This window comes from Peromyscus maniculatus, chromosome 1 (assembly GCF_049852395.1).
Source record: "Peromyscus maniculatus bairdii isolate BWxNUB_F1_BW_parent chromosome 1, HU_Pman_BW_mat_3.1, whole genome shotgun sequence".
In the NCBI taxonomy this organism is placed as follows: domain Eukaryota; kingdom Metazoa; phylum Chordata; class Mammalia; order Rodentia; family Cricetidae; genus Peromyscus; species Peromyscus maniculatus.
Genome location: NC_134852.1, coordinates 29,158,575 through 29,177,206, shown reverse-complemented (window position 1 = coordinate 29,177,206; position 18,632 = coordinate 29,158,575). Strand labels below are relative to the sequence as shown.

The following is an 18,632-nucleotide window of genomic DNA, read 5'->3' as shown; positions in this document are numbered from 1 at the left end:
GAAACTCCTTACTCAACCGTTCCTGGGCCTCTAACCTGGATAAGAACTTTGACGGGGACACTAGTAATGAAGAATTGACACTCATCTCTACTGACCACGCAGCTGGTCCCTTTCCAGCCTTCATAAACATCTCTGTCACCTTCTGCTGGGAGTAAATCCCACCTTCCCAGAACACTGAGGACACAGGGCAGACCGGGTGCTCAGCTGGGTCTCTGTGTCACAAGGATACATAGGCAGGATAGAGGTTCCTTCTCTTATACCGACAGACCCAAGGTCAGGACACAGCAGATGTCACCCTGGGATGAGCTGCTGTGCTCTGAGGGCATGGGGATGCTTATCAGCCTTGTTGCTCAATGTGTCGCTTGGAGGAGAAATGTAAAGGGACAAAAGTTGAGAGGGATGTGACGAAGCACTGAGAGTGGAAGGGACAGAGCAATCTCCCCACCACCCAGAGCCTATTGAATTCTGGGAAGTGTTCCAGCCTGGGAGGCTGCTCATTTCAGAAGGAGGAAGGACAGCAGAGCCTGGGGACAGTGTTGGAGCTGGAGCACTTCCCTGCACTGTGAGAAGAGAGATGGAGGTGTACTCTGTGATGCCCTGTAAGGGCTGCACCCTTTGGCAGGGGCTCCTGCTCACTGGTAAGTGTATCCACTCTCTGACTGTGTTGGGGTGGGAAATTCAGAGGCAGGCTGGAGACTCCTAAAGGGGACAGGTACCTGAGAGGAGACTCAAGGTTTCTGTTTGCAGTCACGGGGCAGAAGGTACAGTGAGGGACAGAGGCTCAGCAGCCTGAGTCTCTCAGGGGACAGGAGGTGATGAGGAAAAGAGAGAAGCCCCAAACACTCCATGTTCACAGTGAGTCCCATTGGCTGCCATGTTCAGGAGCCTGATGTTCACAGTCATGGCAGGGCGACTCCAAATATGAATCAAGAGGGGTGGGCCAGGGGGATGGCTCAGTGTGTGGGGCCTTGTCAATCTGAATTCAGTCCTCAGCTCCCACAGGGTAGATGGGGAGAACAGACTCCTGCAGGCTCTTCTCTGCCCTCAACACAGGTGCTGTGCCTTGCACCCGCACATGCACACACTGAGACAGGCACAGACAGACACATATAGTATAGAAGCAAATGTAAAAAATTTAACAGTCATACTTGAGTATAATAATTGTCATTTGCTCCAAACCTGGGAACTATGTAGATAAACCCATGGAGACACACTTCTCCTTCCTTCCTTCCTTCCTTCCTTCCTTCCTTCCTTCCTTCCTTCCTTCCTTCCTTCCTTCCTTCCTTTCTCCACTGGTGCCTGAATGTATTCTGGAAACTGAACCTTCCAACAAGGTCACACTAATTCCTTTCCTCACAAAGCCCCTGATTCAAGTGGACCTTATCTCAGAGCACCCAGAAGATGAAGTCAGAGGTTGACTAGAAGCAGAGAGGGAATAGAGAAAAAATTCAGTGTGAGAATCCTCTGGAAGAGGAAGTCAGAGAGGCATTGCTCCTCACATCAAATACACTACGTGAAGAGGGTATGAGAACACTGTGGGGGAGTCAGCAGAACCTGAGTACAGAATTCCATAGAGAGGAAATAATAGGCTCTGAGAGAATGGAGGTCATGTTGCTCACCTCCATCAAGGAGGGTGGGCACACCCCTGCCCACACACCTAAGTGAGTAGTGTCACATTTGCTAATTAATAGTGGCTTTTCTCTGTTCTCTTCTAGCCTCCCTTTTCACCTGCTGTCACCTGTCCACCACGGCCCAAGTCACCATTGAATCAGTGCCACCCCAAGTTGTTGAAGGAGAAAACGTCCTCCTCCGTGTTCATAATCTACCAGAGAATCTTCTAGCCTTTATCTGGCACAAAGGGGCAAGGGATATGAGCCTTAGAATTGCACTGTATTCACTGGCCAAGGATACAAGTGTGAATGGTCCCGTACACAGTGGCAGAGAGACAGTGTACAGGAACGGATCCCTGCTGATCCACAATGTCACCCAGAAGGACACAGGATTCTATACCTTACGAACCATTAATAGACGCATAGGAATTGCATCAATAACAACCAAGTACCTTCACGTGTACAGTAAGTGATTCTTTGTGAACTCTGGGTGCTGGGAGGGGTCCATTCCACTGGACACACACAGAAATGTCAAGTTTAGCCTGTGCCTACTTCCCCTCTGCATGTGTTCCCATGTTGAGGTTTGAGCATTTAGTGCAGGACACACATAGTGAAGAATAACTGTAGTAGATCAGAATTCTTCATTTGACCTCACTTTGCACACAGGTGGATGCATGGCAGGTAACTCAGCCAAAGCTGTCAGCCTCTGTCTAGACTGTTGGGGTTCTCCCCAGGATGTGTCCCTGAGAAAGACCCTGAGTGATGACTGTAGTGAGAATGGACCTGTCCCCTCCCCCAGGCATCACTCAGCTGGTCACTTTGAAGCCTCACAGACACGTGTCACCTTCCTGCGAAGAGGATATTCCGTCTTTTCAGAGCATTGAGAACACAGGGCAGACTGGGTATCCAGATGGATTTTTGTGTTCCACAGGGAGTGCAGTGGCTCCCTCTTTTGTCCTGACAGACCCAGGGCCAGGACATTGCAAAGGGCAACCCCAGGGTGAGCTGCTGTTCTTTCAGGGAAAAGGGATGCTCATCAGCTATTTTGATCACCATGTCGTCTGGAGGACTGAGACATAAAGAGAAGAAGATAGGTGTTGGGGATTTAGCTCAGTGGTAGAGCACTTGCCGAGCAAACTCAAGGCCCTGGGTTCAATCCTCAGCTCAAAAAAAGAAAAAAAGAAGAGAAGAAGCCAGGGATATAGGGCCTCACTGAGAGTAAGGGGATAGAGCAGTGTTTTGAATGGAGAACTCCCACAGCCCATGGAAATCTGGGAGATGCTTCTTCCTGGGCAAAGGCTCAATTCAGATGAGGGAAGGGTATCAGAGTTTGATAGTGGACATGCCACAGAAGGAGGACAGATCAGGCTACAGAGACTAGGGATTGATCCCTTTCATCCCTCTGCAAAGGGTCACTGACGCTCAAGGGCTCCTGACCACAGTTGAGGTGATCTTGAGTTGATGGTGTAAGAGGAGAGGATTGAACTTCTGTCTGGAGTCTCCTAAGGGGACTCGGACCTGAGAGGAGTCTTGGGTTTGTAACAGAGAAGACACAGGGTAAGCCAGAGGCTCAGCAGCAGGAAAATTATTTTTGTTCTTGGTGAATCTGATAAAGTAAGGGGGTAGGTGACAATTCTTACCCAAACTTAATCAGCATGTTCACGGTAATCTGAAGACTTATGTTCTCAGCTTTGCATCCCAGAGAAAAAAATCAAGCTGGGGTTGATTAGTGACATGTGTCAGTAGATACAAGATTTTGCTTCATTATCTGACAAGCTGAGACTAATGAACACAAGTCCTCTGACCTCAACCTAGGTACTGTGTCCTGCACTCACCCACACACCCTGAAACATGCCCTTGCATACAAACTCACAGACAAATATAAATGAATGTAAAAAATCAAAGCAAATGGAAACATTCAACTCTGCATTCGGAACCTATGAATTTCTTAAGTAAATCCATGGGCATACAGGGTCCTGCAACAATACTCATTCATTCACTCTCTATAGTTACCTGAGTTTTCTTAGGTATCATTTCTTTAAAAAAATTACAGAATGAATCCATGTTCTCACAATTCCCTAGTCCTAGTGGACTGGAAGTAAAGAAAGCTAGAAGGTGAAGTCAGGTGTTAACTGGAACCACAAGAAGAAAAAACATAAACAACAGGAAGTCAGAGAGTCAGGTGTCAGGTTTGCAGGGAAAGAAGTGAAAGAAGTCAGGGAGACTTTCCCAACACCAGTCTACAATGAATGTGAGCAGGGGTCTGAGGGCAGTGAGCCAGGGCTGTGTAGTGTTAACACCAGAGTGGAGAGTACCATACAGAGGAAATGACAAGTGTAGGGATACTGAGGACATCTAGCTTGTGTATTCACTTCCACCCAGTAGGACAGGGAGACACTCACCCACACAGCTAGTCTGAGCAAAGGACACACCTCCTCAGAACACAGGACTCTATCTTAGCCAAAATCAAAGGTCCCACTATTGATCAATCTTTCTTCCCTTCTAGCCTCCCTTGTGGACTGTGGGCACCATCTCACCTCTGCCCAGCCCACTATTGAATCAGTACCACCCAGTGTTGCAGAAGGGTCAAGCGTTCTTCTACTTGTTCATAATCTCCCACAGAATCTTCTAGCCTTTTTCTGGTACAAAGGGATGGTTGTGTTCAACAACCTTGAAATTTCGAGACATGTAATATTTACAAATTCAAGCATGCTGGGTCCTGCACACAGTGGCAGAGAGACACTGTACAACAATGGATCCCTGCTGCTCCAGAACGTCACCTCGAAAGACACCGGACTGTACACTCTACGAACTGTGGCCACAGATCTGAAAGCTGAAGTATTGCACGTGCAAGTCCAGGTGGACAGTAAGTGATTCTCTGTGATGATTCAGTGCAGGGTGGGGCATAGTCACACGGGACTGTCCTGAGTGATTGTGCATACCTCCCCTCCATACTGTGTCCCCTTGTTGTGTTTTGAGCACTTAGTACAGAACAGTGTGGAGACACACTGCCATAAATCAGACTATGTCATCTGCTCCTACCCTCAGCAAGGATGGTGTGTGTGTGTGTGTGTGTGTGTGTGTGTGTGTGTGTGTGTGTGTGTGTGTGATGAGAAATGGTACCACATTTTCAAGGAGCATAAGACTCAGGCATGTCTTTTGGGATTCTCATTATGAAAATGGCTCAGAGAGAGATCCTGTTGATATCAGGCAGATCTTGGTATCCTCACAGTGATTCGAGCACCAGGAAGGCCTGGCTTCAGACCTCTGTCTCAGGCTTGACTACAAGTGACCTTGGAGAGTATTTAGCCAGGTTTACACACTTACTGTCTATGGAGCTGCCAGGGAACAGGCCAAGTGTTTTTGGCCATCCATGTTTCACAGCGTGTGAAACCAATGAGTGCATTGTCTTGAGATCCACATTCAAGCTAGGTCACCTGGGCACCCCCTCCTGAGACTCAGCATGGAGAGCAGAGCTGAACAGACGCCCAGGTCATCAGCCAGCTGTCCTCATAGGCTTATGAGACCTCACAGGAGGGTCAAGGTCCCAAAGTGAAGAAGAGTGGACACAGGTCCACCCAGCAAGTGCTTGTTCTCGGGGGTCCAGCTCAGGGAATTCCTTCCTGGAGGGGAATGGTAACAGATTCTGCTGATTTGGACAGCTCTCACTCATGAGCTGTAGTTCCCCTTAGATATCACCAGGGGGCAGGATCAAACACAATCCACAGTTAGACACTGGAGAGCTGGTGAGTTACTTTTTGGGTTTCTATACCTGTGCCAACAGACCTGGAGGTCCCTCCTACAAGACCACTGTGACCTACTGGCTCCTTTCTGTGTCTGAGAACACTACTATGCTAGGAGGCCTGTTCAGCCTCCCCACTTCTAGTATTTTGCTTGGGGAAAAGAGGATGGCCACAGGGGAATTACTAAGCAAAGGACAGAGGCCATGAACAGAACTGAACTGCATCTCAGCCAACAAGGGAGGCTGGAATTCAGGTTTCTCTCTGAAACTCTTCACTGCAGGGAGAATCCATACCTTTCCAGGATGTAGGTGACCTTTTCCACACACAGGACATGGATCTCCTGATGCTACTGCCCTTGGACATCTGTCCTGGATCAGCAAACCCTGAATGGAGACAGTAGTGATAAGGATGAGTGTCTTTCCCCTGGCATCATTCAGATGGTCCCTTTCCAGCTCTCACAGACATCTCTGTCACCCTCTGGCTGAGCCAATTCCACATTCCCAGAGCACTGAGGACATGAGGATGACTGGATGCTCAGTAGAGTTTCTGCTTCACAAAGAATGCACAGAGAGGATAGGGTCATCTTCTTTAGTGCTGACGGAGCCAAGACCTAGTCACAGTAGAGGTCAGCCCTGGGGCTAACTGTTGAATATTGGGGCACAGGGATGCTTAACAGCCTGTTGCTCACTGTATGATCTTGAGGACTAAAACATAAAGAGATGGAGGGGGCAAGATAAATACCAGACAATGCTAGAGGGGAGAGAGAGCAGTGCCTTGGACCCACCACACTCCATGTAACTCTGAGAGAGGTTTCTGACTTGAGGCATGCTTGGCTCAGAGGGAGGCAGGACGGAGGAGCTGACTCCAGGAGAGCGTAGCTGACTCCTGGACAGCAGAGCTGACTCAAGGACAGTGGAGTGTGGTAGCAGTGCTGGATCCATTTGAGATCCCCCCTGTTCCAGGGATCAAGATCCCTACCTTGCCCAAGGGGCGCTATGGACAAGGGCTAGTCACATAAGTAAAGAGAGAATTCCCTGACAGTGTATGGAAGTGGGAGCTCAGGTCCTGGCTGGAGTCTCAAAGGAGGGCAAGAGTCTGAAGGAGAATCAAGGTGTCTTCTTTCCCCCTTAGTGGAGATGACACAGAGATGCACAGAGGTTCAGCAGCAGAAAGTTCTCGGTGAACAGGAAATGGTAAGGGGTAGGGATGAAAGCCAGATTGTTCTTTGTTCAACGGTGATCATGTTGGCTGCTGTATTTTGAAGACTGATGTTCCCAACTATGACAGGGTGACACAGAAAAGAATCTGTTTAGTGAGGCGTTTCAATGAGTGAAGGCAAATTGTGCCAGGCCCAGTGACTTGAGTTTAATCCTCAGCCCCCATGTGTTGGAAGGAGAGAACCCTCTTCCTCTTCAAAACTGTCCTGTGCCCCACATGTAAGTACTGTGGCATGTACCCGGCCACATTGAAATCTATGTAGGAGTGCACATGTTTTCACACCTACATGTATTCATGCACACAGGCAGAGTATCACATACACATGAAATGGAAATAGATGCAAAATGCTAAATCAAACTGGGGTATCCATTAGCCACAAAGCTGAGAGTATCATAAATAAAACCTTGCGTATGCTGAACCTTGGAACACTGGTTGCTCATTCTCATCATTAATTCATTCATTTATTATCCATGGGTGTCAGAACCTTTTCCATGTAGCATGCCTTCCAAAAAATGAGATTAGCCCTGGTCTTCACAAAACCCTATTCCAAACGGACTTGAAGACAATCCAGTCAAGAAAGCTTGAGGGGAAGTTAAGTGGTGACTGGAACCACAAGAGGAACAGAACAGCAACAAAAAGAGTCAGAGAGTGTGAAGATGCGTTGTGTGTAGGAGAGGTCAGGGAAGCATCACTCCAACACCAGTCTACACTGAATGTGAGCAGGGGTCCGTGTGCAGTGAGCTGGGGCCGTGTGGACACCTGAGTGGAGAGTGCCATACAGAGAAAATGATGACATATGCAGGGACACTGAGAACATGGAGATCCCGTGCTGACCTCCACCCAGTAGAGCAGGGAGACGCTCACACACTTAGGCTGAGCAATGGACACACCTGCAGAGGACACCGCGCCCAATATTAGCTGGATATCATTGCCCCAACATTGACTGATCTGTGTCTTCTCTTCTAGCCTTCTCTTTGACCTATGGGTGCCCTCCCTCCTATGCCCAGCCCACTGTTGAGTCAGTGCCGCCCAGAGTTGCAGAAGGAGCAAGTGTTCTTCTAATGGTTCACCACCTCCCAGAGAATCTTCTAGCCTTTTTATGGTACAAAGGTGTGATTGTATTAAAGAACCACGAGATTGCCCGACACATAATAGCCAAGAATTCAAGTGTGCTGGGCCCTGCACACAGTGGTCGAGAGACTGTGTACAGCAATGGATCCCTGCTGCTCCAGGATGTCACCTGGAAAGACACTGGATTGTATACTCTAAGGACTCTAAGTACAGATCTGAAAAAAGGATTAGTGTATGTGCAACTCCTGGTGGACAGTAAGTGATTCTCAGTAGCATGAATTCTAATTGGTCTTAATAATAAAAACTCACAGTCAGATAGAGGGGTAAATGTTGAAATATCAGAAAGACAAAGGAGCAAGCCACAGTTACTTCTTACCTCGCCAATTCCTCAGACTGAAAGGGGGTGAGTTCCTGTCCCCTCCTGCCTTCCATCCCTCTCTCAGCCCAGCCATATCACTTCCTGTCTCCACCTCCCTAGTGCTAGGATTAAAGGCATGTGCCTCCCAAGTACTGGGATCAAAGGCATGAGACCCCAAGTGCTAGGATTAAAGGCATGAGCCTCCACCACCTGGCTCTGTTTCTCTATTAGACTGGATCAATCTCATGTAGCCCAGGGTGGTCTTGAACTCCTGACCTTTCTGTCTTTTCCTCCCAAATGCTGGGATTAAAGGTGTGTGCCACCACTGGCTGGCTTCTATGGTTAACTAGTTGGTAGCTGTGGCCTCTGATTTCCAGGCAAGCTTTATTTGTTAGACCACAAACAAAGTATCACAATTCTCTATGACTGTTCTGGGTCAGATGAGGTTTAGTCACACAAGACTGTCATGCCTCAGTCCCTTCTGCACTGTGTCCCCATCTTGGGGTTTGAACACTTAGTGCAGGACACACATGTGGAGACCAATGACCATGGATGAGACTGCATCATCTGACTCCCCTCCCCCCACCGTATCAAGGAGGAACTTGATGGAAATTAATTCAGACTAAGATGTCAGAGTCAGCTCAGCCTCCTGAGGCTCATCTCATGCATTCCAGGAGGACACCAGAGGAAAGAATTCCATTTAGAAAGTTCCACATATAGGGTCCCTGAGGGAATGGAGGTCGTGTTTCTGACCTCCACAAATTGAGATAGATATACTCATGCCTGCATCTCTAGGCTAAGTGATGAATCCATCAGCTCAGGATAGAAGTTGCCATCTTTCCACCAAGCAAAACTGATCCCATGGAATGGCTTTTTCTCTTTTTCCTTCCAGCCTCCCTTTCTACATGCTGTAACCCTCTCATGATTGAACCAGTGCCATGGAATGCTGCTGTAGGGGAAAGCGTTCTTTTCCTTGTTCACAATCTGCCAGAAGATGTGAGAACCTTTTCCTGGTATAAAGGAGTGTCTAGCTTTCAGATGTTTAAAATGGCAGAATACAACAGAACAATGAATTCCATCACCCCAGGTCCTGCCCACAGCAGAAGAGCAATGGTGTGTACCAATGGATCTCTGCTGCTTCAGGACGTCACTGAGGAAGATGCAGGATTCTACACACTACAAACTTTAAATAGAAATTTGAAAACTGAAACAACACATGTACAGCTCCATGTGAACCGTAAGCGATTCTCTATGGCCTCCAGCTTCTGGGTGTGGCTTATCCTACTTCATACACTGGACTGTCAGGATTGACCTGTGTCTGCTTTCTTCCCCACTGCACTGTATCCCCCCACTGGGGTTTAGGCCCTTACTGCACAAGGATAGAAAAGGATAGAAAAACTGTAATGTATCAGAACCCCTCACCTGTCTTTACCTGCAGAGTGGAGAACCTGTGCTGGATAAACTCAGCCCCAGAATTTTAGCTACAACCCAGACACTTGGAGCTAGCTCTAGGCTGGCTGAGGAAGCCATGGGATCCTCACAGAGAGCACCAGCAAGCTCTGCCTGGAAATCTCTGTCTCTGGCGAGATGCCAGATGACACTGGGGAGATTACTGTCAGTATTTGTCTTTTGCTACCAGTCAGTGTTGACAGGGGACAAGGCTTTATTGGCATGTGGAACCAGCCAGTGTGCTTCTATGAGAACCATGGTTAGGCTCTCATCTGGACATCTTCAGAGACTCGGTCAGGTGCCCAGGTCATTAACTAACTGTCCTGATGGACACATGAGACTGAACTGGAAGGTCAGGTTCCCCACATGGAGGGACAGAAGACACAAGCCCTCCTTGTGAGTGATTGTCCTCTGGTGTCGAGCTCTGGAATTTTCTCCTGCAGGCAAGTAGTAACAGAGGTGCTGATTTGGACAGCTCCCAGAAATGAGGTGCAGTTCCTCTAGTAATCATTAGGTGGCTGTAGAAGGACACAGAATCTACATCTAGAAAAGGATTTCTAGGAGCCATGAGCTTAACATGTAGCCTGGCTTCCACCCCTGTCCCTACAGACCTAGAGGTCACTAACAGCATTTTCAGACCTACTGGCTGCTTCTATTTCTAAGCATACTTTCTACCAGAGGACCCTGTGTTTGCCACTCCATCCTTCTGGCACCTACAGTGGGCAAGTCACCTAGAGAGAGGACAGCTGCACCCCAGAAAGGACACTGAGAGACCATTGGTATAGATTAGCCATCTCAGGAAGATGGAGGATCCCTCTCAAACTGTCCCTAGGATGATGGAGGAACCATCCTCTCTCTAGGACTCAAATCACCTCTTGCTTCTCCCCCGTATGAAACTCCTCACACAGGTGATATCTCTGTCACCTTCTTGTGGGGAGTACAGCCCACCTTCTCAGAGCATTGAAAATACAGGGCAGACTAGGTACTCAGCTTGGATTCTGTGTCATAGAGGACACATTGGAAGAACATAGAAGAGGCCAGACCTGGGGTGAGCTGTTGTCATTGGGACACTAGGAGTGTCTAATTGTGTAAGGGCCAGAGTAGGTCCTTGGACATCATCGCTGACAAGAGTCAGCATTAATCTATGAAGGGCTCCTGCCTGGGAGTAGGCTGAGCTCAGAAGGAGAGAGACAGCAGAGCATGGAGACAGTGCTGGAGCAAAAAGCTATTCTCCACAGAGGGAAGCCAGGCAGGCAAGTACCACCATGGAGACCCATTGTTTAATTCCCTGCAAAGGATGCACCACCTGGAAGTGGCTCCTGCTCACAGTTGAGAACAATGCTTGATAGTGTGGGGGAGGGAGAGGAGCTCAGAGGTGGCTAGAATCTCCTCAGGTGGAAAGATAGGAAAGGCGTCGAGTTGTCCCCTGACCTCCAACTAGGTGCTCTGACCTGCATTCACCCACACCCACACACCAACTCTTTACAATGCATAACTTAATGTGAGCAGGAGTTGTAATGTGTCATTACTTCCACACATGAGAATCTCATTATCTCCTGGACATGCAAGGCCCTGGGATATTCATTCATTCACCCCCGACCTGTGTCTTAGACTGTCCAGGCACTGGACCTTCTAGAAAGACCAAACTAGTTTTTCCTAGCAAGGCCCCAGCTCTAGTGGACTGGAAGACAGACTAGGAAGCATCTCTAAGGGAAGTCATGGGTTGACTGCATCCAGACAGGGAAGAGATGAAAGAGGTCAGAATGTGAAGTGAGAGAAGGCACCCCCACCACACACATATTCTGTGTGTGAGCAGGCCTGTGAGGACAGGGAGCAGGGAGACACCTGGGGAGAGAGTTCTACATAGAGAATGTGACAGTCAGGTGCACCAGGGTCCTGAAGGTCTTTTCCTTACCTACTCTGAGTGGGACAGACACTCCCATCCACCTCACTGAATGATGGACCTAAGCTTCTCACTACACAGGGCCTCATCTTTTCTCCAAAGACAAAGGTCTCAGTATTGATGAATTTATCTCTTTTCCTTCCTAGCCTCCCTTGTAGCCTGCAGGAACCCTATCACCACCGCCAAGCTCACTATTGAATCAGTCTCACCCAGTGTTGTTGAAGGGGAAAACATTCTTCTATTTGTTCATAACATCCCAGAGAACCTTCGTGCCTTTTCCTGGTACAAAGGGGTAACCATTGTCAATAGCCATGCGATTGCATGGTACTCGGTACCCACTAATAGAAGTTTGCTGGGGCCTGCACACAGTGGTAGAGAGACTGTGTACCCCAACGGATCCCTGCTGCTCCACAACGCCACCCAGAAGGACACTGGATTCTACACCCTACGAACCTTAAATATACAGCTTGAAACTCAAGAAACACGCAGGCACATCCACGTATACAGTAAGTGATTCTTTGTGAACTCTGGGTGCTGGTGGGGTTAAAAGTCCTTTGCACACACAGGACTGTCTAGTGTGGACTATGCCTGCCTCCCCTTTACATTGCATCCCCACATTGGGGCTGAAACATTTAGTGCAGGCCACGTGTTATGTGGCCTTCAGGAGAACCTGAAGTAGATCAGCATCCCTTACCCAACTCCACCTGCAGAGGAGGACGTGTGCTGGGTAGCACAGCCCCATGATGTCAGTTAGCCTCAGTCCAGATTCTTTGTGTGTCACCACGCACATGGCCCTGAGCAAGACCCTGTGGGAGACAGGAAGAGCCTGGTTAAGGTAGCCATGGGCTTCTCACAGAGAGGTGGGCATCGGGAAGCCCTGGCTTCAGACTTCTGTCCTAGACTCATCTTTAGTTGACCCTAGAGAGCATCTCTTCAAGGCTAGAACTTGACTTCCTGTCAGAGCTGAGAGGGAACAAGGCTTTATTGACTGTCCAAGTCCTATAGAGTGTGGAGCCAGCTGTGCACTGCTGTGACAGCTGCAGTTCATAGGTCAATTGGCATCTTCTTCTCCTGAATCACAGTGGACATGTGCTAGTCAACTCTTTTGATGGGTTTAGGAGACTTCACAGGAAGATCAGGGTTCCCAAGAGGAGAGATAGAGGAGACAGTTCTCCAGGCAGCTCCTTGTCCTCAGAGGTCCAATCTAGGGAATTCTTTTCTGTAGACAAAGAGTAACAGGTGCTGCTGATATGAGCAGCTTATCATCCCAAAGTCAGGCCATCAGTCATATCTAACATTAACTCATGAACATGATTGCTATTATAGGGAAACTGAGGCATAGCAAACTCAATGTCTGAGTGAGTGTCTCATAGGCTCTGGTGTGGCAGATCCAAAACTGTGAATATAGTCACAGTTCTAACTTATCTACCCTGGAGGCTTTATTAAGTGTGAACAAAGGGGGGGTGCTGGTTAAATCTCTGAAGGACTAATGTCATTGTGTCCACTCCTCTGTTTCTTTGCAGAGCCTGTGTCAGAGCCCTTCCTGGGAGTCTCTGACACCACAGTCCCAGTCCAGAGCTCTGTGCTCTTCACTTGCCTCTCAGCCGACACTGGAATCTCCATCCGTTGGATCTTCAATAACCAGAGTCTGCACCTCACAGAGAGGATGACCCTGTCCCCAACGAAGTGCAGACTCAGCATAGATCCTGTCAGGAGGGAGGATGCTGGAGAGTATAAGTGTGAGGTCTCCAACCCAGTCAGTTCAAAGACCAGTCTCCCAGTCAGGCTGGCCATAATGAATGAATGACCTGTCTTCTAGTCCTCCAGCAGGGTGAGGGCATTTCTTTATCGATGGTGTACAAAATGGAAAAAAAATTATGTGGTAAAAATTGTCAATTATGCTGGGCGATGGTGGCGCACACCTTTAATCCCAACATTTGGGAGGCAGAGGCAGGCGGATCTTTGTGAGTTCAAGGTCAGCCTGGGCTACCAAGTGAGTTCCAGGAAAGGTGCAAAGCTACACAGAGAAACCCTGTCTCGAAAAACAAAAAACAAAAACAAAAAATGTCAGTTACTATTCAGGTACGGCCAGCATGGTGACTCATGCTTCTAATCATGGGATACACATTTGTACAGGGGCAGGCTATAATTTAAAGTGAGATTTTTGTCTCCAAAGGAAAATAAACACATCAATAGACTAAGTGCAATTGCAAAAGGTTAATAGGTTGTGGATCAAATGCATAGCCAACAGAAGCTGTGGGAAATAATTTCAAAAACCCTCCAAACGTCTGTGTGCTCTGAGTCCCCTGTTAAAAGGTGCAGTGTTTGCACTGAGGTAAACATCTCATATGCTCCAATAGTTTCACCTAACTCCAATGCTGCCTGAACACCAGTCATCCATGTGAAGTGAGGAAGAGTGACAAGGAGAAGGGTCTGCCCATGTTTCTATGAGGACATAACTGGTTTCTAAATAATTTTGACTCACAGTTGCTTTGATGCACAGAAGTCAAATCCATTGTCTAAGGGACAATTGGCGTGTTTCTATCCTGAGTGTGGCATTCACAGTGCAACCTTGCACACAATTCTTTTTCCTGTTAATGTATTTTTTGAGATGTCTTGCTTTAGCCATTTTGAAGCATACAACACATTCATATTGTCATCTGGTCATCACCATTGTCCATTTGAAAAGCATTTCTAAGCCCATCCTGCTCTTTCCAGCCCTCTATAACCCCATCTCCTTCTGTCTCTGTGCATATGACAAAACAGGACATCAAATGATTTATAGTTACAATTAGTTTACAGAAATACAGCTCAGGTAGGTGGGGTTGCTCACCATTTCTAGAAACTTTTGCAGAATCTTTAGCATTTTCTCCAAATAAGTCCATGTCATCTGCAGACGTATTTTTACAGCTAATTAACTGGCCACCTTTTATTTATCTGTGTTGCCTAATGGTTCTGTCTGGGACTCCTAAGGGAATACCAAACAGAAGTGGCCACAGCAGCATCCTGGTGTTGACTCTGATCTTGGAGGGAAAGCTCAGTGTCCCACTGAGTAAAGAGTTGGCTATGTGTTTCTACTTGTGATCTACTGCTCTGATGTTAACTTCTACCACTTGTTTGGCTGTTTTCATCATTGAAAACTGTCCACTTTTGTTAGATGTCTTTTTTGACTCAGTCTTATGAGTTATACATGAAGTCAGCTTTGTGTCTCTTCATGCTTCTATATCTGTAGGTTCTGGGCTTCTGGGAATTTTTCTGCTTCATCTAGCTTACCCAATGGTTGGCGCATAACTATTAAATACTCATGGAATTATTAGTGTTCTGAGGAGTGGACAGTAAGGTCTCAAATTTCACTTCTAGTGCTAATAATGTTAATCTTTGAAAAACAAAGTTAACCTAATTAAAGGTAGTTAGTACTGTTAATCACTTTGAAGAATAAGCTTTTGATTCATTGATTTTCTCTACAGTTGTTATCAGTTTGTATCATTATTCTAACTTGTGGGAAGTGAGGCAGAGACCATGGAGGAATGGTATTTCCTGGCTCGCTCTCCATGGTTTGTGCTTACCTGTTCAGGCTAGAATCACCAGCCTAGGAATGGCACTACCCACAGTAGACTGGACACTCACATATCAATCAACAACCAAGTTAATGCTCCATAGATTACCCACAGACCAAGCTGATGGAGGCAATTCCTTGAATATCTCCAGGTGTCTCTAACTTGTATCACATGACGCAAACTAATCTACACACATGTCAAACACATCTGGCCCTTCAGGCTAGATTCAGCAAGGTGTTGCACCTAGTATCTAAAGGTCAGAAAATCAGTATCCACCTGGACCTCAAGACAGCTGTCTACATGGTCCATATTTATGAGAGAAGGTGTGTTAGAACTCAAGAGCAAAAAGGTGGTTCTGTTTCAAAGCCTTCTCTGACCCTTCACATTCCCAGATTCATGCTTTGTCCTTAGGGAACCAGTGGTTTATGTCAGCCATCACGAAACATCTGAGCAGAATGGTTCATGTTCTGATCCAGCTGGACCACACTGAGCTGAAGGCAGGCCTGCTCTTAGTCTCATGGGCAAGATTTCTGTTCACACATCAAGTCCTGAGGACAGGCTGTGGGTGCTTCTCATGGAAGCAACATGGGAAATTTCAGCACACTCTATCTATATGACATCCTTAGACAACAGGCATTGGAGGGCATTGGCCCAGGCTGAGCAGTGGAGATCAGCAACTCTAGAGGGATACAGCACGTTGGGTTACATGGCTGTCCTAAGTCTGTCTACCATCAAGCTCTGTCACTTGGCTCACGCCTGAAGAAGTCTGTTTCTCCCATACAGCACATGAGGCCCCACCATCTCTGAGTCCTCAGATCCACCTGTATCTGCCTGTGATTCACCTTCTCATTTATTTTCTTTAGACTCTAGTTGGCAAGGAGACAAGAGGACAACACCAGTAGAAAGAGACCCTTGTAATTGTCAGAGGTCCCACATAGGGCGATCTCTTCTCTGTTGTCTGTCCAGCACTGTTACACACAACTGCAGCAACAACTAGAGCCCAGTGGAGGGTGAGGACTCAGTAGCATTAACCTGCGAACCCGAGACTCAGGATATAACCTCTCCTGTGGTAGATAAGTGGTCAGAGACTCTCAGAGGGTGACAGGCTGAGGCTGTCTGAGAGCAACAGGACTCTCACTCTGCTCAGTGTCATGAGGACTCACACATGACCCTTTGAGTGTGGAATCTGGAACCCAGTGAGGATGAAACAATGTGACCCAGTCAACCTGAATGTTACCTGTGAGTTAATTTTATTCCGTCATGGCCAGAGATAGATTGCTGAGTTCCTCCTCATTCCACAAAACAGACCTACCCATGTGAAGACCTAGGTTGGCAATGTCATCCTGTGCTTGTTCATGCACATCCATCCAGGTCCATCCTGGATCCAAGAATGACATGTAGGGGCTTTGTCTAGAGAAGCTCAGATTTATCACCTGTGATAGAGAAATGTGACATTTCAGACTCATGCTCAGTTAACATATGGGAGTATAGTTGGGAGTTTTCTGTATGTATGATGTGTTGGTGTTGGAATCTGGGCGATTATGCTTGGCACATGGTACCCACCTACTTCAGTACACTTCTAGCCTCCATTGAATGGTATTTAATGGATATTGACATGGATTTTAGAGCTACCGTGGCCTTCTAAAAAATGGGAACTTCCCATTCTCTCTGCTGATGTCACATTTAGATTTATGTTTATGCCATAAACCCATGCCTCCCACCCCCAATTTTCATCTAGGCATGTATTAGTTCCTTTTCTGTTGCTGTTATAAAACACCATGATCAAGACAACTTATAGAGAAAGTAATTTATTAGGGTTTATGGTCCATCATGGCAGCAAGGCTCAGCAGGAAGCTATAGGCATTGTGGTAAGGAGCAGGAAGCTAAGAGCTCACCTTTTGAGCTGCAAGCACAAACCACAGAGATTGAACTGGAAATGCTGCAAGGATTGTCAGTGTAAGAGCTTACTTCAGTGATGATCTCCCTGAAGAGGTCATGGTTCCTACGCCTCACCAAACAGTGCCACCAACTGAGGGCCAAGAATTTATATGGCTGAGAGTATGGGGGACAATTTCATTTGAACCATCACAAGGGGCAAACTCCCAACTCTTCCTATGCAGCCTCTAGTGGACCTGCTCAATATTCTTGTCTTCTCAATGGGGAGCCTCAGCCATCCTCCCCAAAACTTTCACCCCCATTATCATTCCTAATAATTAGACCCAATACATAGCTTTGCCACTGGCCAAAGTAGGACCATAGTCAAGAAAACCAATGGCAACAACCCTGGACTGTCAGCACCAAGCTCTGATGTGAAATACTTTGGTTTTCTGAAAAGATACAGTAGTTAGTTCCTAGTTTGTGTCTCTGGGTACCAGAAAATTCCAATCTTCCCAACTTGAAGGTTCACTCCCAAGTCTCCCCCTCCTTGCTTCCCTGATCTCTTTTGTACAATTAGAGATATATCCTAGAATGTGAGCAGCATATCTTCCAGTCCTTGGCAGTCTCAGGTAGTGGGAAGGACTTCTCAGGGGGTAGAGAGTCCTCAAGGGCAAGTTGATTCTTTTTGTCTTAAACTCATGACTTTCTGTCCCCTCCATTAACTTTTTTTTTTTTTTGGTTTTTTTCAAGACAGGGTTTCTCTGTGCAGCTTTGTATCTTTCCTGGAACTCACTCTGTAGCCCAGACTGGCCTTGAACTCACAGAGAACTGCCTACCTCTGCCTCCCAAGTGTTGGGATTAAAATTGTGCACCACCACTGCCCGGCTCATTAACTTTTAAAAATGATTTTATTTCATTATTTTGTGTGTAGGAGTGTCTTACCTGTATATATGTCTGTGAACCATATGTATAATCCCCTCAGAGTCATAAGAGGGCATCAGATCCTCTGGGAATGGAGCTACAGGCAGTTTTGAGCCATCATGTTGGTACTGGGGATGTTTTCTGCTAGCATTTTCAGTCTTTCATATTTCACATTGAGGTGTTTGATCCATTTGGAGTTAATTTTTGTGCAGGGTGACAGATACTTTTCTAAGTTCATTCTTCTACATGTCAACATTCTGTTTTCACAGCAGCACTTGTTGGAGATTCTGTCTCTTCTCCAGTGCACGTTTTTGGCATCTTTGTCAAATATCAGATGGATGTAATTATGTGCATTCATATTTGGTATCTTCCATTTTGTTCCATTGTCTATATGTCTGGTTTTGTGCCAGTACCATACTGTTCTTATTACTACAGCTCTGTAATATTTTGAAATCTGGAATTGCAATCCCTTCAGCATTGTTCTTTTTGCTCAGATACCCCTGGCTATTTGGGGTCTTCTGCAGTTCCATATGAAGTTTAGGATTTTCCTTCTATTTTTGTGAAAAAACAAAACAAAACAAAACAAAACAAAACAAATAAACAAACAAAAAAACCAAACCTGAAGTAGGATTTGATCAGGATTGCACTGAATCTGCAAACTGTCTTGTTAGAATGATTATTTTCACAATATTATTTATACCAATCCATGAGCATGGGATGTCTTTCCACTCTTTAGTGTCAATCTCTGCCTTCAGAGATTTTAAAGTCTTCATTATAGAGGTCTTTCACCTCATTGTTTAAATTTATTCCTAGATTTTCTGAGGCCACTGTGGGTGGGAGTGTAGCCATGATGTCTTTCCTAGTGTGTTTGTTGTTGTTGGAGAGAGAGACTACTGATTCTTGTAAGTTGTTTTTGTATCCTGC

General features: G+C 46.7%; 1 protein-coding gene across 1 annotated transcript; it reads left to right on the top strand.

Annotated features, from left to right (window-relative positions):
* The first annotated feature begins 411 nt into the window (after positions 1–411).
* Positions 412–13,553, top strand: LOC102911354 (cell adhesion molecule CEACAM3-like). The gene is made up of 7 exons (XM_076568977.1): positions 412–638; positions 1,716–2,075; positions 4,117–4,476; positions 7,538–7,897; positions 8,893–9,237; positions 11,499–11,858; positions 12,876–13,553. Exons 1-7 carry the CDS (start codon positions 575–577, stop codon positions 13,157–13,159), a joined length of 2,133 nt encoding a protein of 710 aa, XP_076425092.1. The 5' UTR covers positions 412–574; the 3' UTR covers positions 13,160–13,553.
* Positions 13,554–18,632: the final 5,079 nt, after the last annotated feature.